Here is a 22,840-nt window from a genome sequence, read left to right on the forward strand (position 1 = left end):
CTGTGCCGTCATGGTGCAGGTCCAAGGGGCACCAGACCCGTTCTTGTCAATGAGATGGATGGTTGTCGTTCGGGAGCTCGAAGTCGGCGAAGTACGGAGCACGGGAAGAGACGGCCTCCGGCGACTGGTGGCGTGCAGTTCTTCTCTCCACTTTGCCAGCGATATACTACGTAGTAGCTGCTACGTAGTATATTTCGTTTTCGCGAGAAGGAGAAGGCACTGACACAGTCGTCTACTTATTTGTAGAGGTCAGACGGCGGCGTTGGCGCGTTGCCAATCGTTGGGGCGCGCTGTTTGGGTCAGATCAGGAACTAAGTTTGCTGTTGATTTGATTTTAGTACAGGCTACTACCAGAACTGTGGGCGCGCGTGGGTGCTGATCTCTACAGAAAGCTGCGTCGTCTACCTAGATACGACGCCTTGAGGAAGTCGAGACAACCTTTTGTATAGATCAGGCCTTGAAATACCGAAAGAGGAAAAAGTCGCCCACATTTTCAACGTTTCGTTGTCGCGTGGGTCTAAGAATTTTGAATGCCCCTGTTCACGCCTTCGTCATCTCGTCTCCATCTCCATCTCCATCCCTCGTGGTCCCTCCTCACATGGTATCCCTCATCTCGATCGTTACAATCCCGCCCAATCCCAACACGCCTGTATGCTCACTTCAATAGACAGCCCGACATTCTCTACCTCTATCTCTTTCCCTCCCTCCCCCATAACCCGACCCTAGAATATCGGGTACTCGCAGCGCACCGTCCCTCTATCCTACCCTCGTTTTCGTCTTGCCCTCACCTTCACCGTCACCCTTACACTCGTTTTCTCTGTGTCCCGTCCTCCCCCAACTTCGGTTCGTCGCGCGCAAGACGGTTCGAGCGAGCGAGGCTTCGAAGGAAGTACAGTTTGGGCATACGTGAATTGCGTCACTCGTTTGTTCTTTGTCCACCTCTGAGAACCCAACCGCCGACCGCATTTTTGTCACGGACGGCAGCGCGCCCCATCTTCGAATGAGGGGATCAATGACCGCCCATATGCAGTAAAACTTCTTATTGGAACAGCCGACAGCTACGACTACCTCCCAAACTTGACGCCTCGATAGGCCACACTGCCAACATGGGAACACGGTGGAACACGCTACAGTCGTTGGTGTCTCGCGACGATAGCACAGCCCAGGAGCTGTTGGATCTCCTGGGTGACCCTTTCAAACAAGAGGTATACGTCTCATCGCAAGACCTTCCAACCACAAGAACGGCTACTGACGGTTGCTTCTGCACTCCAGCTCAGCGATGGTGCCATTTGGTCCGCCATTGGCTCGTCGATAGGTTTCACGTTGTTCATCGCAATTGCTTTCTCCTTTCTTCGACCGTATAACACCGTCGTATACGCGCCCAAACTCAAACATGCCGACGAGAAGCACGCACCGCCCCCTATAGGAAAGGGATACTTTGCGTGGGTCAAGCCGCTATGGAACACGAATGAGAAGGAGCTGGTCAATCACGCTGGCATGGATGCCGCCATCTTCCTGCGCTTCACCCGCATGTGCCGCAACATCTTCCTTGTGCTGGCGCTCCTGGGATGCGGAATCCTTCTGCCCATCAACTACACCAAAAACAGCGGCGACGACACCCAGAAGTGGTTGATGCGCCTGACACCACTGCAAGTTTGGGGGGACAACAACTGGGCACTCGTCACTGTGGCCTACCTGTGGGTCGCTGTCATCTGCGGCTTTCTATGGTGGAACTACAGGAAGGTTCTCGAGTTGCGCCGTTTCTATTTTGAAAGCGAAGAGTACCAGAACAGTTTGCATGCCCGGACCCTCATGCTGAACGATATTCCCAAGAACATGAGCTCGGACGAAGGCATCGCTAGAATCATCGATCAGTTTATACCGGAGTCGTCTTTCTCCCGCACGGCCATTGCTCGCAACGTCAAGGATCTTCCCAACCTCATCGAGCAGCATGATCATACAGTGCGGAAGCTCGAGAAGGTACTCGCCATCTACCTCAAGGACCCCAAGAATCTGCCTGCCGCACGACCAATGTGCCATCCTTCCAAGAAGGACCCGTCGCGGGATACGTACCCCAAGGGCCAGAAGGTAGACGCCATCGAGTACCTTACGCAGCGAATAAAAGAATTGGAGCTCGAAGTCATTGAGGTTCGCAAGAGCGTCGACAAACGCCACACTCTGCCGTACGGCTTCGCCAGCTACGACGATATCTCCGAGGCCCACTGCATCGCTTATGCTCTGCGCAGGAAGAAGCCCAAGGGCGCTTCCATCCAGCTGGCTCCCAGACCAAATGATGTTATTTGGGACAACATGCCTCTTGGTCCGTCTACGCGGAGCTGGCGCAGAATCGGGGTCAACATGTGGATCACCATTTTGACATTGCTGTGGATCGCACCGAACGCGATGATTGCCATCTTCCTGGTCAATTTGAGTAATTTGGGCCTGGTGTGGAAGGCATTCCAGAACGAGCTATCGGCGAACACAGGCTTCTGGTCCATCGTACAAGGTATCGCGTCGCCTGCCATTACCTCGTTGGTGTACCTAGTGCTACCTATCATCTTTCGTCGCCTGTCCATCAGAGCCGGGGACCGCACGAAGACGGGGCGCGAGAGGCACGTCGTGGGCAAGCTCTACTCGTTCTTCGTCATCAACAACCTAATCGTCTTCTCGCTCTTTGGTGCCCTGTGGAGCTTCACCGCCGCCGTCGTAGCCGACACACAGAAGACGGGGGATGCGTGGCAGTCGATTCTCCGGAAATCACTGGGCTCTGCGCTCTTCACCGCGCTCTGCGACATCTCTCCATTCTGGATCAATTGGCTTTTGCAGCGAAACCTGGGGGCGGCCATCGATCTGGCACAGCTGTGGACGCTGATCTACAGCTTCTTCATGCGCAAGGTTTCCAATCCGACGCCGCGAGAGTTGATTGAGCTCACGGCCCCGCCTTCATTTGAGTATGCCATGTACTACAATTACTTCCTCTACTACGCGACTGTCGCCCTTTTCTACGCTCCGCTTCAGCCACTAGTTCTGTTAGCTGCCGCTCTCTACTTTGCCGTCGATGTCTGGCTGAAGAAATATCTGCTGCTCTACATCTTCATCACCAAGAACGAGTCTGGTGGCATGTTTTGGCGTGTCCTTTTCAACCGCATGGTATTTGCCACCATACTATCAACCCTAGTCATCTTCCTGACCGTCTGGGAGCGTGGTGACTGGGGAACACACAGCCAGGCTTTTGCGGTGGTGCCACTGCCTTGTATCATGCTTGGCTTCAAGTTCTACTGCTCTCGAGTTTTTGATGATAAGATCCACTATTACGCCATTCGAAACGTGCGCACGCACCCTGAAGGTGTGGCGAGTAAAGACCCCTTGCGCTCCGATAGACTGGCATCCCGTTTCGGTCACCCGGCTTTGTACAAGCCCCTCATCACACCGATGGTGGCCTCCAAGGCGCAGAACATCCTTGCGGCAATTTACAAGGGTCGTTTGTCCGATGGCCGAGATGCCTACTCGGGCGATGCCATGTCCACGTCGGGATACTCGGATGCCTACGTTCTTGACACAATGAACAAGTCTGGCAGGACGAAGGGTACATTGAATATGCCCGGTTTCGAAATTGTGCCCGAATCGCGTATGGACTTCGAGTACTACAAGAACCGGCCCGAGTTTGCTGATGAACATGGCGATGGCGGGATATTTGGTCGACATGGTGATGTAATTCGCCCTGGAACTCCTGGCAGCGTGTGGAACGGTAGTGAATCTGGGTCTAGACCAGGCAGCCCCGGCATACCTTCTGTGCCCAGAGCAGGTAGTCCGGGTCCGACCAGGACGTTTTCGCCCATGTCTCCTAGTATGGGCGGTTCCAACCCGTATATGCCTCCTTCGTCGCGCAGCCCACTCTATTCACATGGTAACGACAGCGGATCGAATCTGATGAGCAGCGCAGCACCGATGCCTTTAGCAAACCCAGTTACGTCTAGAGAACGTAGCTTTGACGGCGGGCACGGGCCCAGAGGTCCCGGAGGTGTTGGAATGCTCGGTGGCGGCCCGCGAGGCTACGGCAACCTCCCTCAACACGAGGAAGACATGGTCGCCCCGGAGACTGACCCAATGTCTTATGACTATTTCCGGAGCTCGAGGACGAGACGGGGTTAGGTCTCGCAGGGATTTGACGGAGCCTGAAGCAAGTTTAGGTGTGGAGACTCGCTGCGAAGGCCTCTTCCGTGTTGTGTATTTTCTCGGGGCGTTTCTGGCTACGAATTCAAGGATAAAGGAGAAAGGTACACCCGGACAGGTTGCCGCCTTAACGACTATAAACTAAAATGGAACGGAACGGAATAGAGTTGGAAGTATCATCAATGACCATATTAGTTATGGACGTCCCTGATGACAGACGGACGCACGCACGAACGATGGGTCTGGAATACGTCGAGATGGGCAGACGGCTGTGGGCGAATTGTCAATGACCAATTATTCTAATAGCAAAGCTTGGAGCGTGCTCTAGGTGATAGGTATATAGTAACGATATTCGTATGATCTTAAAATTGACGCTTGCTTGAGTGCAAACTGTCTACTCGTCGGCTTTGTGAAATCGAATGCAATCCTGCAAAGGATTAATTTATAGTTTTGTACTACAGGGCGACGAGGCTAGATGTAGGAAATAGATGAGCAGTGTGGACTCTTAAGAGAAATCATGAGCAAGTAAATTCTACGGAGAGGCAGTAATTCCTCGTGTTGATTGTTAGAATCAGAGCTGCGGTTGGGGGGTTGGGTTCGAGTTTTTTGTTGGGAGCTGTCTGGAACTTTCTGTCTTCTATAAGCTCCCTTTGCCTGAGACAAATGGCCAGATCGCATGCATATAGCAGTTACGGGTTCTCCCAGATAGCTCGGTTTTGTACAATATTCTGTGCCGACATCTCTGGTCTTCCTCTCGCGGATGTGAGTTTCAGAGTTGTCATAAGACCCAATTCACTTGATGCGATGCTCCCGGCATAAGCTCAGGGCGTAGACTCTCTGTTTGAGGTTTTTTATTTCTATCTCTCTCCCGATCAGGAGCTCGAGAACGACACACCAGATACTACATGTCTAGATGGAAGCCAGCACAACACAGGCCGATTGTTTTCTTTGTCTAAATCATCTCTCTCCATTCACCTTCGTTTTCCACCATATGAGAGTCACATTAAGAGACTTCATCATCTGAGAAGGCAGAGCCTCCCCGTTGGCTGCTCTATCGGACAAATAATTAGAATTCACTTATCTACATTCCATTGTATGTTGAATAGTCGACGCTACGATGGAGGGCTTTTTGGTAATATATTGAACAAAAAGAACAATAGAGCTGCCCCGGGAACTGATGACTCGAGTAAAAACGGCATTTTTCTGTCAAGTCAATCAAGTACAAGGCATCAATCTCCTAGTCACGATTATAAGTAGAAGGGCCCTATCCAAATTTGATGACACTTCCGCTGAAATTCAGAAACGACAACCAGAGATCATAAGCTCCTTCGGCAACTGTCGATCAACGAGACGACTGGAGCTGGTATTTACGACACGTGGATCGTAGCTCGAGTTCCGGAGGAGAAAATCCACAACTGGTCATATCCCTTTTTCTTGTATTTTCCCCCTCCAACAAATCCTCCCACGCCCATTGACAAAATGGCTGTGCGCCAAGTCATGGACAACTTCCTTCCTAACGTCCTCGAATTTTTCAACGCAGATGGCGATCTCCGAGGGAACACCCAGCTGAAAATCGAGTGCCAAATATGCAACTCGGGGTTGGCCATCATGGAACCGCCCACGACAGCGGAGGAGAACGAGTTGTTGGACCAGGAGAATCAGAAAGAGATATGGACAAGTCTTCCATGCGGACACATGTTTGGCCACAAATGTCTGGACACTTGGCTCAACCGCAGCGGCCGCAGCGATCCGACCTGTCCCGTCTGCCGCAAGTCATTAACCCACAGACGGTGCGGTCATAGGGTGGAACTAAAAGAAATGCAGCTAGAGGACGGCTTCAACATTAGAGTTGACGCAGGGAGAGTTCTGGGTCCTGATGAAGACCTTCCACCAAAGTGTAAGGCATGCCAAACTCGTACTTCACAGTCTTCTGGTTGGGATTCATTTTCGGAACAACGACATTCATCCCCGCAGAGCCGACCACAACACCAACCCGACCCTGTGTTCGAGGGCGAGCTTTCCCCAATACACTCTGATGATGATGAAGATCAAGAATCTGACGACGATGACGGAGAAACAGAGAGACGAGTGCTATATCTGACCCCCTCACAGACGCTGGAACGCTTCGACTCGGATGCCAACTTCCGGAATCAAGTCTGTCAAAGGTATGGATTAACGCCTGAACAGTTCAGGACCACATGGACGGATTCACATGACGAAAGGAACGGCTTCGTGCAGGGGAGTGCTAGCGGAAGCCCGGATATGGACGTTGCGGACCCATCAGCCATGTCCCATGGGTCGATGACGCCATCGCCGTCGTCGAGTAATTCGTGGCGTGCGTCCTATACTCTAGCGACAATGTACGGCAATGGCTCACATAGCTCGTATGGTCCGACACAAGGCAATTCTCCATGTGGCCCGGTTTGTCAGATACACGGCAGTCAGACATATGACAACCCGAACTCCTACCCTTCGTCGCTCACCGGCAGTTATATGCCTTTCATGATTGGATCGCAACCGCCGATGGCGGCGAACTATGGAGGTCCATACATAACTGTGCCTGAACAGACACAACGGTGGCCGGCTGGCTATCCTTTGAGCACCCAGAGTCAGAGCCAGGGTGGTCACTCTTCGGGTCACCACTACCTGCACCATTACCACCATTGAGGTGACAATATGGTCGCCTGCAATCTAGTTCGAGCTAGCAAGGTGGTCAGGGGGGAACGTGGTGGAGCTTGCTTGCTCAACGGAACCAAGGGGTCAAGACTCTACCCGAATGTAGGATATTAATTGAGATACACATTCTAGATCTAATTAAAGCGTGTATCAAGTACAGGTGAACTTTAGTACCTGAACATGATAATGTCAAGCTGCAGTGACACTATTTCTGCCCAACTGAAGATAAGATTAAATTATAGCGTCTCCATAGAGATACCATGCGGCAAATCTGGAATCAACGAAAACCCAAGTAAACTGAGCTAATCTCTAGGTCGGGTTGCTTGCCATTACAATTGTGTGGGAAAATATATGGTATATGGCTGTGAAGGACTTTGATGGAAATAGGGGCAGGAACTATGTTCCCTTTCTTGTCTACTGGTAACACAGGAGGGTTTGTTAGGCAGGTTCTAATTGAGGAGGCAGAAGGTATAGATCGTTGATAAAAGACGGGAGAAATTTTTATCTAGAATAATAATATTCGCATAATAAATGAAGTTTTATACTCTTCAACGCTGTTAATTCGTTCTATTACATTGAAGGGGTGTTGTCATGGAGATAACCTAATACTTAGCATGCATCCGCCCTTAGAGGAGGAATCCACGCGTGGATCTCAAGGAGTCAGTACCTTGCATCAAACACGCATGGACGTTTTAGCCAAGAGCCAAGGTTATTTGAAGACAAAAAGTAAGCATACTGTGAATATATAGAGTGCGTGTTGCCAGGAAGGGAATAGTATTATATATACGGTTTGATAACAATAATTTTGTTATAAGTCCATGTAGAAGAGGTGGTTAGAAACGACGGGCGGCACTCTTCTTTCTACGTGTGAAACCAAGAGGCTTACCAAGCTTACTTGGACAATATTATATACCTGTCATTCTTGTTGAATGTGTCCTAGCCATACACGCGTGGAACTATTGGCACCAGGTACGCCGTATATAAGAATAGCGTCTGATACCAATTTTGGGAAAGCGAATAATTACCTTTCTGCATATCGTAACCGCAAGTATCCTATATTTTGTTCCTGATTTACAAGTACTTCTCAAGATACCACAACACCTGCATTGGTGTAAGGGGCGCCGAACTTCTTACCACATATGATCTAACCTGACTGTAATATTAGTGCCCTGAAGATACATCAAATAGTTATGACATAGCTTCACTCTGAGTATATCCCAGCTTGTGGCACATCATGGACATGGCTCAGATGACATCTCGAGGCATGTCACTCCCTCTCCACGGCTGGACCGAACCAAAGTTCCCACATCTAACATTTCCCATGTTCAATAGATATAAGTGACTGAGATAGGTGCAACTTCCTTACATACGTGAATTCAAGAGAAGAATCACGCTACTTAGTCCACTCCGAGGCGTGTTTCCGGATCTCTGGGCCTGGTTATAAGTTACTTGGCATTTTCATAATTGAGCATGATCTTCACCCGAGAACATTCTTCCACCACACTCCATTTAGTTCATCAACCATGGCATACTATACGATGTCGAGGGATACGAGTTGCCTCCGATGTGGCCTCGACTGTGTAAGTGCGCCCTTAATCTTCGGATTGGTCACGGCCTCCGTCACGTGCATCGATGCGCTTGATTCGGGGTCAAGAGTCATCATTCGAGTATCAGGTAATTTGTTGATTCTTTGGGTATCCCAGTTCCCTAGTAAACTCACAGCTATATAAAATCTTGAAACTCCTTGGTATCTCATGCCGTCTAGATGGAGAAATGAAGACAAAATCCGCCTCGGCGTCGTCGTACGAACCCCAACCGTGCACCACCGAATCCAAACAAGCATCTACAATGTCCCCGCACTGTTCAAGCGTAAACCCACCGGCCGTTATATCATGAGCCTTCCACAAAAAAGCCAAGTGAAGAATGTAATCCACACCAGTTTAGCGACCGCCATAGTCACTGGTGTATCCGATCTCTCCGAAATTTTGTTGCATCCCTCCTTCGCCAAAACCGGTACCAGGACCACTGACGTAGCCCGTTTCCTCGCCTTCTTCATAATCAGAGGCATCATAACTCGACCGACCGCTGAGCTCATCTTCAACATTGCCCATATCCTGAGCCTGCCAGTTCATTTGAGCTAGCGCAGGGTATTGAGCTAGCAAAGAAGCTGGCAGAGCGAAGCCGCTGGCATCCATAGGCGGGTATACATTGGGATCCATGCCCATAACTTGTTGCTGAGCCGCCATGTTTTGCGCCATCCGCTGTTCGTTCCAAAGACGTTGCCTCTCAAGCATCTCCTCGTCCAATAATGGCTTGATGCAAATCCGGCCCGCTTCAGATCGGAAGTGTCGTCCAAGCGCATCGGCTCGAGCAAAGCGTCTGCCACAGCCCCATTGGCCAACAGCCTTCAAATCACCTTTGCAGACAAACTTCTTCTCCCCAGAGTGCAGTCCTTCGTGGCGTTTCCTATCGTGCTGTCTAGCAAACGCCTTTCCACATACCGTGCAAACAAAAGGGCGCTCATCCGTGTGAGTGCGCAGATGGGAGCGCAGATTGTACGCTCGAGTGAACCTCTTGGGACAAAGCGTGCATTGGAAGGTGGCAGGATGCTTTTGAACCCTCTTGGTATTGCCGTTATCTTGCGCCGCCTGGTACTCGGGATCCGCCAGCCTCAACGCGATGACGTTATTTGGCACGGCCGACATGGATTGCCGTCGCCTCGAGGCTGCGTTGGCGCTGCCTGACCGGTCTCCGGGGGACAGTGATCGAGAAGATTCAGATCCAGGTCGGTTAGCCAAATCGGCCCCGAGATGTGGCGACAAGCTCCCCGGTGTGTTAGGTCTGGATATACCGGCCCCGCCGCTGTTGTACGGATCGGTGGACGCACGCGGTCGACTTCGTTGACGGCCTGTAAGCAATATTAGCAACTGTGTTCAAATTTAGGCATAGGTCGGACATACCTCTGTCAGGCGGCGTCAGGGACGACTGATCCAATGAAACCTTTTGCGACTCAAACGTGTTCTGGCGCGAGTTAGGCGCGAAGTCGATATTGATAGAGGGAGGCGCCATCATGCCGCCGTCAGGCGGCAGATTCGGGAACGCTTCTGCGCTCGTCACAGGGTAACTAATGCTTGGCGCGCTGACATATCCTTGGATCTGCCCACCGAGCGAGTAGTTTTGTGTGGGTTGGCCCATCTCGGGCATCTGCTGGGGCACGATGCGGGGTGATATGGCCGGGCTATGCGACGGGCTTCGGCTGCTACGCGCCATCTGTGGGTCTGAGATGCTGAAGTTGTTGAAGCCGGCGTTCACATTGTCATAGAAGCCATCCTGGGGTCGCTGCATCGGCGAGTTCCCATGGTCGGAATGCGCCCCGTCAAATTCCTGGCCAACCAAGTGTGGCGAGGGCGCAGCCGACGACATGTCGGAATATTCTGACGGTGTTCTGCGATGCCCCTGAAAATGCGCCTGTGTCCAGTCCCCGTGCCCAGCCATGAGCGCCGCCTCAGGACCCAACGAGGCGTTCCTCGAGTGTCGCCCTGGCGGCGAGGAGAACTGATGCTGGTTGAAGGACGGCGACTGGTGTGCGGAGCCAGGTTGCGGGTCTGGCTTCAAGTGATGCGGTGGAGTAGGGGAATGGTGTATCTGTGGAGAAGTCATGCTGGCGGGCGCGGTCGCCTGCGAGAGGTCACCGAAGAGGGGAGTGGTATTGAACTGGTCGCCTTGGGTTGTGGGCGGGAACAGGGAGAAGTCGCCACTGCCGTTGTATGCGGGAGCCAGCAGGTTCTGGGAGAAGTCGGCTTGGCTCTGAGGGTTGTAGGGCTGGGTGAAATCCGGGTTCGAGTCGAAAGAAGTGGCTTCGGCTATGCCCTGGTTGGGATAGACCTGTGGCTGGGACGTGTTAAGGAACTGATTGTTGTTGTTATTATTGAAGTTGCTGAAATCACTGGGGGTGAAGTGCGGGATGTTTGTTGCTGTGCTGTCGAGGTTAAGACCTAAGCCAACGTTGCTTGATTCCGGGGACTGGTAGGATGGGGAGGGCGAATGACTATTTCTTATATGGTGAGGCTGATGGCCGGTAGATGGCGACCGGCCACGAGCCGCATGGGCTGCTTGTGCAGCTTGTTGATCCATGGTCTGAAGATGTTTCTAAAGACAGAACAACTTTTTGTCTCGCGAGGCAGATTTGCAAGTCAGCCCAGGCACGGCGTTTCGGTGGCAGTGCTGCTGGGGCTGTGTCGAATCCCTTGAAGACGTTGCGGGATTGGTCGTCAACCCTCGTAGTGATGCGGTATAACGTGCGTCAGATGAGGAGTGCACGTCACTTGTAGGGATATTGCCCGTCTGAAGTTGATGAGACTTTGGTGGAGGAAAAAGAGTTGAAGCAGGAATGAGTGACGCCCTCGAAGGGGAGATTAGAATTGCGATTGCGACAGCGATTGATGGGGGCAGGGACTTGGAGGAAGGACAGGCGACGATCGGCTAGGACTCGGCGTACCACTGTTAGAGATGGTCCGGGCGTTTTGTTGCTCACTGACCCCAGAATCTCAAATCGAACTGTCCCCAGTGTGCCGCCGGTTGGCGGCTGGCGGTTGAGGGTCAACACGTCAGGCCTGAGGAGATTCGTCCAATTCGACTCGCACAGCCACACTCTGCCGGTGCAAAGATGTGATCCACCGCTGTTTCCTGCTGTTGCTTGCTTTGGCGTGCGCTAAGTCGTTATTGTCTTTATAGCGTTGACACCCTGTCTCCTAGCATGTACTTTGTAGACTGTGGGTCTCTTGTGTCTAAAATAAAATGCGCTTCTCAACCTTGAACCTGACCACCGATGAGCTGGAGCGCGATGCGGCCCGGAGGAACGAACCGTCAAGAAATCGCTCCACTGTAAGTAGCAACCGTGACAATGGTGAAAGTAATGGTGGCAGTGACGACTTCGGGACACTTCTAATGACCTTTTGTGTCCGATCTAGAAGGGCGACTGATGTGACGATTGCGAGAGCAGAAATCGTCGCGCGACCAGGTAGAATGATTCAATAGCCGGCCACAGTGAGCATAGGTGGCTGCGCACCAGTTGAGCAAAGACGGGACGGTGCGTTAGTCGGTGCCAAAGGTGGTTGTCGTCAAATGTGAGGGACAATATCAACGATCTGGTGTAACAAGCATTTCGAGACCTGAGTGTGTGTATTTCTGGGTGAATGTAATTGTCATTTGACAAATCCCAAGTAGTTTTCCATGCTCGTCTCTAAAACACCACAGAGGAGAAGCGGGCGCTTGATGAGACACCGAAATGAGATATGCGCTAAACTTGGATGCCATGCTGGAGTCGACCTTTTTGGCCTTAATCACCTCACTGCATTGCAGGGCGATAATTCGTGGACTACGTATCGGATAAGATGAATCTCAGGGTCGCCGAGACACAAAGATTCCAGCTTGCCAAACACCATTTGTCGGGATGGAGCAAATAGGGTCGTACGAGGTGATATGGCCGTATACGAGCTCCATGAGCATCAACTCGCTAAACGACCGCCTCACAGGCCCAAATCGGGAGCAAACGAGCCTGGTAATCTGGTCGTCCTGGGGCTCCAACTTTCGCTTTCAATGATGCTGAATTGGGAGTTCGAGTCGGCGACCAAAACCAGAGCCCCCGGGATCCAGTCGCAGGCGTAACCAATCTCCTCGTCCCAGAGCAGAGCTCCGAGTGTGAAGTCTGGCAAGCCTGGCATGCGTATTCGCAGAGTGCCACCAACTCAATCATTTCTATTTTTAATGTCAGCATTTAGGTACACTGTTGCCCGCTGGATATATCTGCCGACACCTGTCTGGATGCTGGTTTGGATGCTGGGGAGTTTTGAAACACCAATCAAAACCATTCCGCCTACTTGAGTAGCTTGATGAGAAGCCACGTTGCGTTCCAATGATTCCTTTTTGTCTACGTCTGGGCGGAATTATATCGGATTAGTGGAAAGCCCCAACTACAGAAATATATTCCTGTTATCGTCTTCTCTAGCGAGCCGCCTCTAAGAATCGAGAGCGATCCCAAATTTGGACATGGTGGAGAACCAGCCGATATACTTAGACCTGATACAAGTCAATCTGACATGTCAATGTGGCTATGGTAGAAATAGCCTCTACACTAGCTCTCAAATCCTACCATGTATGGTTTCCGTCCGCTCAGAAGTCAAAACATGTTGTGCGGGCAATGTTGTCGACAAGTCTGGAACCCTTAGAAGTCAATTCCAGCAACCACGGTACACTCAGGGCTGCCAGTAGGGCTGTAACAACAGCTTTAGAAGCTTAAAAGAGATCGGCAGTATCAGCGGTCCGCCCGATTTGCTACCAGGTGTCGACACCCCAGGGCAGAACTTCAATTCAAGCTCTAGACCGCTGTGCGGAGCCCGAGAGCGGCCGAAAGCGGGTTGCCGAAATTCATCAGTCCGCATTGAATCCGTAACCAACTATGAGGTTGTGGATGCTGGCCGCGCTTGAACAGACTTTGGGCAAATCGTAAGGCTTTCGAAGAGGCCGTTCTGGTCGATGTAACCGCATACTGCGATGCGGTGAACTCCAAGAGTGTTGGTCATAATAACTCACAGCAGTCAAATGTACCCGACCCCACCACAACCAACACTTCGCGTTCTTGAGGCCCTTTTCAGTCATCGTGGCAAACTTTACCGAACGTCGAGCGGTGAATTGAGCACCGGTAATCGCTCGGCGCCCGGGCGAGGATTACGGGCCACGTGGAGAGAATGATTACTGCCGAATTGCCGTTGGGCTCGAAATTGCAGTACCCCACTGGACTGTCATTGTCGATGCCTCGTAATTCGATGGCTGTCCTCCATTCCACCTTCGGTAAAGCCGCAGCTGCGATAAACACTTCTGGTCCAATCCAATCCATCCCTGTGGCTATCGTCATGTGATACTTTTGTCATGCCGTTCGCCTTGGGGTACCTCGCCGACTATGGCGTATGTTGAGAAGGAACATTAAGTTGGTACTGGTCGTCCAAGTGGAACCGACCACGACATTCTTTAGTACTAGTCGAGGAACAATTGAAAATCAAGTACCCATCCGCCAAGAGCCCTCCCCCAAGAGTAGAGATTTTCTTGTTTGTCCTATCCCCAAAACTCTGTAGGTTACCAGACAACTCTGAGTCATCCGCTAGGTGCAACCCGTCAAAACAAACCTAATATCAATAGTCCAACGCCAGTGGTATCTCGTCTATCGATCTTGATGAATGATTCCTTGCTTCCCACACTTCTCAAATCACTTCTTCTCGTTCGAATCCTTGGGGTTTCGAAGCTGGCCTGGGCGGATTTCGTTCGCCCTTATATTCGCTGACGAAGGGGTTGGGATCGTCGGTTTGGTTTAGATTGCTGAGTGTGTGGTTGACACCTCTATGGCAGGCTTCGTCGGCACGGATGTAGAGGAGGAGGTCCTTCATTGTTCGCTTTTCCTCGGGCATCTGCCAGTACTTGACGGCAATGTCGGGGATGACGAAATTAGGATCTGACCACTTGGGCAAGTGGCCCTCATCGATTTGCTTGATCGCCATCGTATAAGTGTGGACTGCCTCCTCTTCCAGGTACCCGATAAAGCGATGAGTAATCTTCGGCGAGATCAGGTAGGAGAGGAACAAAGAGTTGAAATATACTCCTTGAGCGCCAATTATCATGAGTTTCATAAACCGTCTGCTTCACGATCAGCACACCATCGAGATGAAGATCACCTGGGAAAACATACCCTGGCTCACTCATTTTCAGAAATGTCAGCAAGTGCATTCTCTCATTGTAACTTTCCTCGAGAAGAGTCTCGATCCAACCGTTGTCTCTCTTCAAGCGTCGGATGCTGTGGAGATGTCTTAGCATTCCCGCCACCATTCCAGGTACGCCGGCGATCGATTCGAGAAAAAGGAAACGGATCATCCATTGAGCCTCGGTCAGGGGTTTGATGGTGGTTACGGCGGTTGTCGGGTTCTTCTTGTCGACCTGCTGCTCATCTCGAAGACCTGTAGCCAAGTCCATGCCCCATCTACAGATCCTCATAATTTTCCATGCAAACCAGTCACCCACCGTCTTCGCGGGGCGATGATCTGGGACAACACTGAGCATCTCCTGTTCCGTATAACCATGGTGAGGCCAGGCGGGCAAGGTCTGCCTGATGGATTCCGTTTCCTGTAATTACTGTTTCTTAGCAAATAGACATCATTAAGGGGCCCGGCGATGCGATTACCTTGATCGGAAAGAAATCGCGAAGCTTCTTGTCTTGGGTGGTCGTAAAGGATCTCGAGCTGTGCTGTTGGATGGTTATACATGCAACTCGAGAATATCCATGAGTCGAAGGGCTGTAGAGAAGGGAGAACACAGCTCGTGAGAGCGGAGAGGCCTGCTTCGTTGGCGCGCAAAGCTTTGCCTGGAGGCTAGTCGACAGCATCAGGAATATATCTATGTAATGGGAGATAAATATAAGGTATTGATGTGAAATGTGGTATAAGTGTGTATGTTAAGTTGAGTAGATGGAAGGTAATTGCCTACTTTTCGGTAAGAGTAGGTAGATGGCTTTCTATTGCAGATAAAGAAATGACCTTAGGACTCAGGCGGAACACACATTATATGACTTATACTGATGACGCTGCGGAAAGGAAAGCCCGGACTACGAAGACCAACCGGTACGGTTCGTGTTGATAGTCTTAGCATCCGACCCATTCTGAGTGCTTAGTATCTATCTACTGTGCGCCCTTGAAATGGGCAACTCAAGGAGAGGCATCAGCGTCAAGCCCCTTGTCCTTGGTCATGAGGCAAGTACCAAATCCCGAAACAGACCAGCGATCCTATGAGCTGCAAATATTCGCATGTGAATGGATACGCCGCACAGATACTGTAGTAACAATGAAGTTGGTCTTGTCAGCTGGTCGGGAAATCGGGAAATCTAGGAGACGCCATCTCCGGTATGTTTTCGCAGAACGACGACTGAGTCAGAAAATGGCTGAGCTGCTGACCGCCGAAGGTGAAGACTCAAATCGCTGAATGTAACACCGAATTGTCAGGGTCATGGATTTGGTGACACGGGGACTCGGTGATTAAAAGTTCGGTGGCACATCTAACCTAGATGTCTGCAAAGGAATATCAATAAGCAGCTGGAGATTCGTGCGTGGATACCGTGGAGTCCACAGGGTCGCGCTTTCCCTTGCAACTTGGGATTGTTCGGTTCAAGATGACACCCTGCCATACGCAGTGGATTGATTGGTAATAGAACTACTGAGCTTCTATTCAAGCTGTAAACAATATCCATCTTGCCCGAACAACATATAATCCAAGCCCCGAACGCTAAGATCCTCGGGATATTGAAAGCTCCATACTGTGTGCCTCGTATGCTCCGCTGGCGCCAGCCGGACTACCGTCAGGACCTTAACTCCAAAGGTAAATAGTGCAGAGATATTTGTCTCTGATTGATCGCACTTGAGGGTTGTGCAAGCTGGCATGAAATGGGCAACTGATCTGGAAGATTTACATGTATACGACACCAATGTCGAAAGAGCTTAGTGTTCTTCTCGACCTGAATAATCCTCCATACTTTGTATAAAGTTGAGTCTCGAACAACTTGTTCGGCAGGCGACGTCATATGTACTTAGCGATCCCAGTTGCGCCGGAGGGGCCCATCACTGCCCCTCCTTAACCCTGACCCTGAGTGCCTGACGCTACCTACGAAGTGGCCTACTCATGCCCAATCCCCCTCAATTTCCCATTTCTAAACGACTTTGGGCCACAAACATTTGGCGGCCTACAAATTCCGCACACTTTACTCTCTTTTTCACCTCCAACCCCGTCGCAAAGACGACGAAACTTGTTCCCAATACCTGAATTGCGCAACTTGATTCCCAACATCTGCTAACCCCCACGAAACGAACAAGATGCCTCCCAAAAAGCAGTGGGGTAAGTCAACTCGTCTCCCGGCCGCGACGCCGTGGTAGAATGCCCCCTCACCACATCCCGTCATCATATTACGGGATTTACACAGCGCATCGCACGGAGGACCTCAGAAGCACAGGAAACAGCAGAAACAATAGGGCTCAGCGGGGCCTGGCTTTCCGTCTCTGTCTGTTTACTGGAAGGCCTCCTACGCGATGCGACCTGCCAGTACGGACCTGGAGGTGCATCCGCCCGGCTTTGTCTGAATTCGGCTGACCGCTCTTTTTTTCCAGACGAGGAAGAAGATTCGTCAACCCCTCCATCTTCCCCGCCTGTCGGTACTACGCGCCGCAAGTTCGATGATGAAGAAGAAAGCGACAATGACGTATGTTTGACCCGTTGAAATATCCGGCACCCCAGCATCTCTGTACGACCTCATGTGATGCTGACCTTGTCTTAGGTCCTAGACTCCTGGGACGCCGCTGAGGACTCGGAAGTTGAGCGCGAGAAGCAAAAGAAGGCTGCCGAAGCCAAGGCCAAGGCAGAAGCCGAGGCCGCTGCCTTGAAGAAGTCCAAGAAGCAACGTATCGAGGAGAAGCGCGCCGAGCGTGCTGCACAACTGGCTGCAGATGGTGAGATCAACGATGATGAGACTGAAGCGCAGCGCCGCGAGCGCCTCAAGCGATCCGAGATGGAGTCCGACCTGAAACACGCTTCCGATCTCTTTGGCAATATTGGCATTAGCTCCTCCCGCAAGGCCACCACCGTCGGCTCCGCTGTCTCTATCGACCCCAACGACCCCACCAAGACTGTCGACCTGGCCACCCTACCTCTGCTCAACCCTCATACTAAGCTGCAGTTCGAAAACATGCGCGATGTTCTTGTGCCCATTATTGGAGGGAACGCCAAAAAGGCGCACTACACCCTTTTTCTGCAGGAGTTCACGAAGCGGCTGGCGAAGGATCTTCCCAGTGATCAGATTAAGAAGATTGCCAGCACTCTCACAGCCTTGAGCAATGAGAAGATGAAGGAAGAGAAGGCTGCTGAGAAGGGTGGCAAGAAGAGCAAGGCGGCCAAGACGAAAGCTACGTTGGTTACTAACAGGACCAACGCAGCTGACGTTGGCACCTATGATGATGACTACGGGGAGTAAGTAACACCGGAGACAGCTCATCATGAGTACAAGTATTGACATACGGCCAGTGACGACTTTATGTGAACAAGCTTCAGCGGCGTCACCTCATATGGCGGCGCCATGCTACAACAACCTCTACTAGGACCGCCTCAGCTTCCAGAGCTGACACAACAAGTCCGTGGAGTTTACACTCAACACCCGGCTTAATATCCGTCATCCTAGAAGAGGAACACCTTACCCCCGCCCCGTGCCAGGCCAGGACTTGCGGAGCCAAGACCAGCTAAGCCCTTCGAGGCAGCGTTGAACCTGCTTGACGTCCATCGTCAGGCGCTCTGGCTCGAGTAGATGGTAATGCATTAGTGGATATTGGGCACATCGCTATAGTTCGGGAAGACATAGGGCATTGGAATTGGGTTGGGCATAGAAAACAGATGTGTAGTTGACTTGCACTGATAGGTAGTGATGCGCGTAGAACCGTACTGCATTGGCTGTTGGTAATGTAACGCATAAAGATCAACCCGTTGCCCACAGCGTCCTTCAGTCTCATTATTGTGGGCGATTTCTCATCATGTGGTGATGGCATTCCTGGCATTGTAGACACTGTTGCGAACCAGTGGTGCGTAGTGTGGGAAGATGGGTGCTAATACATTAGTATGATATCCCTTGGGGCTAAGTTTTCAACACAAAATCGCGACGTTCTTCAAAAATTTCCCTATCCCTATGTGCCACGTGTAAGATAGGGGTATTTCCATATGACGATCCGCAGATGCCTGTCCAGTTTCATCGACCTTAACGCCTCCCAAGACGCCGATTCTTGGGTTTAGATCCCATCCATAGTTACGGTCCAATCCGGCCATTTTGTACACGTGGACATCATAACAACACAATGACGCGACACACTGGTGTTGGTGTGCCCTGTTCTGTATTCCTTCTGCATCAACATTAATGCTACCTTGCGCAAGTCGGCCGTGATTCATGAGTTGTTGTCTGACATCGTACCGTGCATTCCTTTCAATCAAGGTCTCGTGGATACGTTTCTCGGGTTTTTCATATCACATTGCCGGCCATGCCCATGAACAGGGCATGAACAGCGAGACTCAGCGTCCAGAAGCCAACTTTCTTTAGCCTCCTGGTTCGGCTTTGCTGATCCTCGACGTCATTGGCAAACGCAGAGTAGACCTCGGCAGACAAATCAGTCATCATACCGGAGTCATACGTCGACCATGCTCCGTCGAAGTCCGACGCGCGTTTGACAATGCGGCAGCTGATCGGGATGTAAGTCCTTTTCGCGTTGATATACGCGACGATGGGACGGACAAGCGCCTGGTTCACGTATGAAAGGTTTGATGAGAAGACCGGGACACTAGCTTTCACATCATTGAGATGAATGCGTAGATCCATGACAAGGTACCGCGGTGGCTCTCCGTCCGAAGTAGAAGTAGTTGTTGACAGTACGGCGGCCTCATCAACGTACTTCTTGTCCGATAGCGTGGCCTCAGGGATATGCTCAGAGGCACGGACCGCTTCTACGCTGGTGGATGGATTTGCGGTGGTTTCATCACCACGGTATCGCCTGGTGTTGCTTTCGAGAAGGTGAATGTAGCGGTTTGATGTCACCGCCTCCTCGAGACGGTCGTAGAAGTCAGAAACCACCTTGGTAATGCTATCGTCGTCATCATTAGGGAACATCACATCGGCTACAATGTCAACGTTGCCCTCATATATCCACCCGAAGGGACCCTCGTCGCCCCTGTTCAAATGGTCAATCTTCAGCCCGTCAATCCGAAGCCGGCTAAACTTCTTCCAAGCGCCTGGTTCGCCTAGATCATTTGAAATATGCTCGTGCCCAGCTGGGACCCCGTGGACTTGGCGTGGGTGTATGGTGAAGAGCGAGCCATCATAAGAACCGGACATGTGAGTGGCGGACAGAAAGTCATAGAACATGTATTGTTTCCGTAGTTGGGGAAGTTCGCATGAGAAGATGCTGACCGAGAATGGCCGGAATCCACTCGGTTGGTGCACTGTGACCAGCAGGTCTTCCAACTTGAAGGAGTCAATCTCAAAATCTCCTGGGTGGTGTTCATGTCGGTAGGATAATGGATCCACGTTGTCTGAGGACCATTGTACTGAGGTCCTGTCAATCACTCCTCTGACACCCTTTACTTCGACATCTTTTAATAGCCCTTTGCCATTCCACCACTTGACGAAAGACAGTGTGACATTGACGGTATTCAACGTTACATCGAACTGTGTGTAGTTGCCGTCATCTACCTCGGCTGCAACGTCTGTGGCAGCTCCGCGTTCTGCCGCTGCTACAGCCGCAGCGCTCGAAGAGGAACCTTTGCTGACACTGGACTTGCTCTGCCCAGGCCGCCTGGAAACGAATACATTCCTGAAAGAAATGACCCCATCTTTCCACTTAGGAACAATGGCAGATTCGAACACAATGGTCAGCCCAGCTGATTGTGTCATATAGTCTCCAACCCACTGTCCCAGAGTTTCTGGGAATAATTAGCGTGTGTCGAGATGTGATGCCATGTATACATACCTTGCGCGAAAACCGTATTGATGGAGAAAATGACGAGGGACATGAAAGTAGTTGTGCCGAGCAAGATCCACGCCAAATGTCCAAAGAGGAAGAAAGATAGAAATGCGCCCCATTCATCATTATTCCACGGTCTCATACTCCTGATCGAGAACCACTTAAAACGGACCTTGAGTCGTTCCATGAACCCGTTTGCGGCAGCCAAGAACTCTTCTTTCGTTGGACGGTGAGGTAAGTGTGGTAGATGCGGAAGGTGGAAATAGTTCGATACCGAGTGTGGCGTTTGATTGGGTTCTGGGGGCTTCGTCTCAGTGCTTGAAGGATTCGCAGGCTTTGGCGACTCAGTGTTCTGTTGCGATGAGGATGGTTTGCTGGCATCTGCACCCGCTTTGGTGGACTTTGCCCTCTGTGATAGACCAACATTTCGCATTCGACCTGTATGAATTCCCCGTTGCCATGCTTGCCAGCCTAGCTTGCTCACGCTCGCCTTCTGGCTGACATTTGCGACAGCTGCAGAATCCGCTACAGCTGCGCAAGTAGCTATAACATTGCTAGTTGTGGATGGATTTGGAGTGATCCCAACAAGGAGAAGACCACCCGATGTGAAGCTTCGGCGCGCATAGTAAGCGCAGGATCTCGATGGTCGCGGAGACGTCCAGGGAGAAGATTTTGGGGTTCTGAGAGTGAGTATCGAGGAGGTCGAATAGGGGCTTGACTGATTCAGCCCAAGGCGATTCGAGGTGGTTTGTCTTGGCGGAAGCCTCGAGGCAAGGAAGTCCACAGTCTCGTAGAACGATCGCCATCCGTGCTGCCCCAAGAGCGATGACCTAGCTGAAGATGACATCGTCGGCTTTCATGGTGCCAGGATGAATAGCGAAACAAGAAGTCAAAATTTCTCTGAACAAGTTCACCGATCTATGTATCACCAGTTTTATAAAAACAGAGCAGCTCAGTCGTGAAGAACATGGCTCTGCTTGTGAGAAGCATTGAAGCAAGGTTGAGCAATTCAAAGCAATAAAATCTCGCTATTGGTTATCATGGGCATAATGACGAGGCGCTAACAAAGTCTCCAACGGGGACCCCTGCAAGTGGCGTGTGCCTTATCGATAACACAAAAGAAGGTGGGGGTCTCTCACAAAGCGGCTCAGTGTGGGTGGATTTTGCGACTATCAGAAAAATTAAAGGTCCTGATGAACGGCCCAACTCACCAGACCGCCCAGCAACTCCCAGAATTTATCGTTCTCTTCTTGCCACAGATCCCCCACATTCCCAAGACCACACAGTCTCGACTTGCGCCAAACAAACAAGCTATCATGCCGGCTCCGACTGCTCTTAAGAAGCCCCTCGAGGATGCGGCGCCATTCAACATCCCTCTCCCCCAAGGCGACAACGATGAAGACGTGCTACTAAACACCGCAGACCTGAACGCCATGAACGTCACAGAGAGTGATATACTGCAACCTGTTGCAGCGCCAGAGTCACAGATGGATGTAGACGAGGAAGACCGACCGAGCTTTGCGCCCGCCAAAGACGTCGAGAAAATCGCCAGAATCGAGCGGAGGAAAATCCCGATACCTCCCAACCGCATGTCGCCCCTGAAGGCGCATTGGCCCAAGATTTATGAGCCTCTCGTGAACCACCTCAAGTTGGCCGTGCGAATGAACGTAAAGACAAAGGCGGTCGAGCTGCGAACGAGCCAGCACACAACGGACACGGGAGCAGTCCAGAAGGGCGAGGACTTCGTGCGGGCTTTCGTGCTTGGATTCGATGTTGAGGACAGCATTGCGTTACTGCGTCTGGATGATCTCTACATTTCAACATTTGAGATCAAGGATGTGAAGACGCTGGGCCCCGATCACCAGGCCAGAGCCATTGGGCGAATTGCGGGAAAGGTACGTAGTGACCGTTCGGTCTTTGGTCATTGGTACCAGCGCAAACTAGGGGACTGCCACAGCATTTACTGGGCTTCTTGCTAACCTCTCTGGTTGTGTAGGATGGAAAGACGAAATTCGCGATTGAGAATGCCTCGAGAACCAGAATTGTGGTTGCAGGATCAACCATCCAGTATGTACACCCTCAGCACTCCATTCCCGATCCCATAAAGGCAGGGTCTGCCTATGTCAGCTCCATAATTAAGACAGGGCTTTACCCAACGTACAAAATAGAAGCCTTTACTTACTCATATTTGTGTAGTATTCTTGGTGGTTTCAAGAACATCCACATTGCGCGATCGGCAGTGGTGAGCTTGATCCTAGGTAAGCAACCAGGCAAGGTCTACAATGGACTGAGAACCGTTGCCGCAAGGATGAAGGAGAGATTCTAGAGGGCGCATGGATGGAAGGGGGAAAATGGGTTCATTTGGGATCATGGCCAGGCGTTCAGTGATATGGAGTTAAGTGGAATGGGTC

General features: G+C 51.3%; 7 protein-coding genes across 7 annotated transcripts; 4 read left to right on the forward strand and 3 right to left on the reverse strand.

Annotated features, from left to right (window-relative positions):
- Nucleotides 1-1,106: 1,106 nt before the first annotated feature.
- On the forward strand, nt 1,107-4,152 carry BCR38DRAFT_483470 (uncharacterized protein; the record flags this gene model as incomplete). Its single annotated transcript, XM_040863631.1, has 2 exons — nt 1,107-1,205; nt 1,273-4,152. 2 exons carry the CDS (start codon nt 1,107-1,109, stop codon nt 4,150-4,152), a joined length of 2,979 nt encoding a protein of 992 aa, XP_040716754.1.
- A 1,287-nt stretch (nt 4,153-5,439) lies between these two features.
- Nucleotides 5,440-6,840, forward strand: BCR38DRAFT_511268 (uncharacterized protein; the record flags this gene model as incomplete). Its single annotated transcript, XM_040865032.1, has 1 exon — nt 5,440-6,840. The coding sequence occupies exon 1, from the start codon at nt 5,653-5,655 to the stop codon at nt 6,838-6,840; it is 1,188 nt and encodes a 395-aa protein (XP_040716755.1). The 5' UTR covers nt 5,440-5,652.
- A 1,949-nt stretch (nt 6,841-8,789) lies between these two features.
- BCR38DRAFT_340283 (uncharacterized protein) lies at nt 8,790-10,983 on the reverse strand (the record flags this gene model as incomplete). Its single annotated transcript, XM_040855774.1, has 2 exons — nt 8,790-9,757; nt 9,810-10,983. 2 exons carry the CDS (start codon nt 10,981-10,983, stop codon nt 8,790-8,792), a joined length of 2,142 nt encoding a protein of 713 aa, XP_040716756.1.
- Nucleotides 10,984-14,105: 3,122 nt separating this feature from the next.
- BCR38DRAFT_339340 (alternative oxidase) lies at nt 14,106-15,277 on the reverse strand (the record flags this gene model as incomplete). The annotated part of the gene is made up of 3 exons (XM_040855696.1): nt 14,106-14,535; nt 14,588-15,018; nt 15,077-15,277. The coding sequence occupies 3 exons, from the start codon at nt 15,275-15,277 to the stop codon at nt 14,106-14,108; spliced, it is 1,062 nt and encodes a 353-aa protein (XP_040716757.1).
- Nucleotides 15,278-16,754: 1,477 nt separating this feature from the next.
- BCR38DRAFT_456502 (eukaryotic translation initiation factor 3 subunit J) lies at nt 16,755-17,905 on the forward strand (the record flags this gene model as incomplete). Its single annotated transcript, XM_040861919.1, has 3 exons — nt 16,755-16,776; nt 17,046-17,137; nt 17,213-17,905. 3 exons carry the CDS (start codon nt 16,755-16,757, stop codon nt 17,903-17,905), a joined length of 807 nt encoding a protein of 268 aa, XP_040716758.1.
- Nucleotides 17,906-18,934: 1,029 nt separating this feature from the next.
- Nucleotides 18,935-21,276, reverse strand: BCR38DRAFT_340556 (mitochondrial distribution and morphology protein-domain-containing protein; the record flags this gene model as incomplete). The annotated part of the gene is made up of 2 exons (XM_040855799.1): nt 18,935-20,388; nt 20,436-21,276. The coding sequence occupies 2 exons, from the start codon at nt 21,274-21,276 to the stop codon at nt 18,935-18,937; spliced, it is 2,295 nt and encodes a 764-aa protein (XP_040716759.1).
- A 469-nt stretch (nt 21,277-21,745) lies between these two features.
- Nucleotides 21,746-22,755, forward strand: BCR38DRAFT_339071 (uncharacterized protein; the record flags this gene model as incomplete). Its single annotated transcript, XM_040855675.1, has 3 exons — nt 21,746-22,324; nt 22,426-22,496; nt 22,626-22,755. 3 exons carry the CDS (start codon nt 21,746-21,748, stop codon nt 22,753-22,755), a joined length of 780 nt encoding a protein of 259 aa, XP_040716760.1.
- Between the last annotated feature and the right edge of the window lie 85 nt (nt 22,756-22,840).

This window comes from Pseudomassariella vexata, assembly GCF_002105095.1.
Source record: "Pseudomassariella vexata strain CBS 129021 chromosome Unknown BCR38scaffold_5, whole genome shotgun sequence".
NCBI lineage: Eukaryota > Fungi > Ascomycota > Sordariomycetes > Amphisphaeriales > Pseudomassariaceae > Pseudomassariella > Pseudomassariella vexata.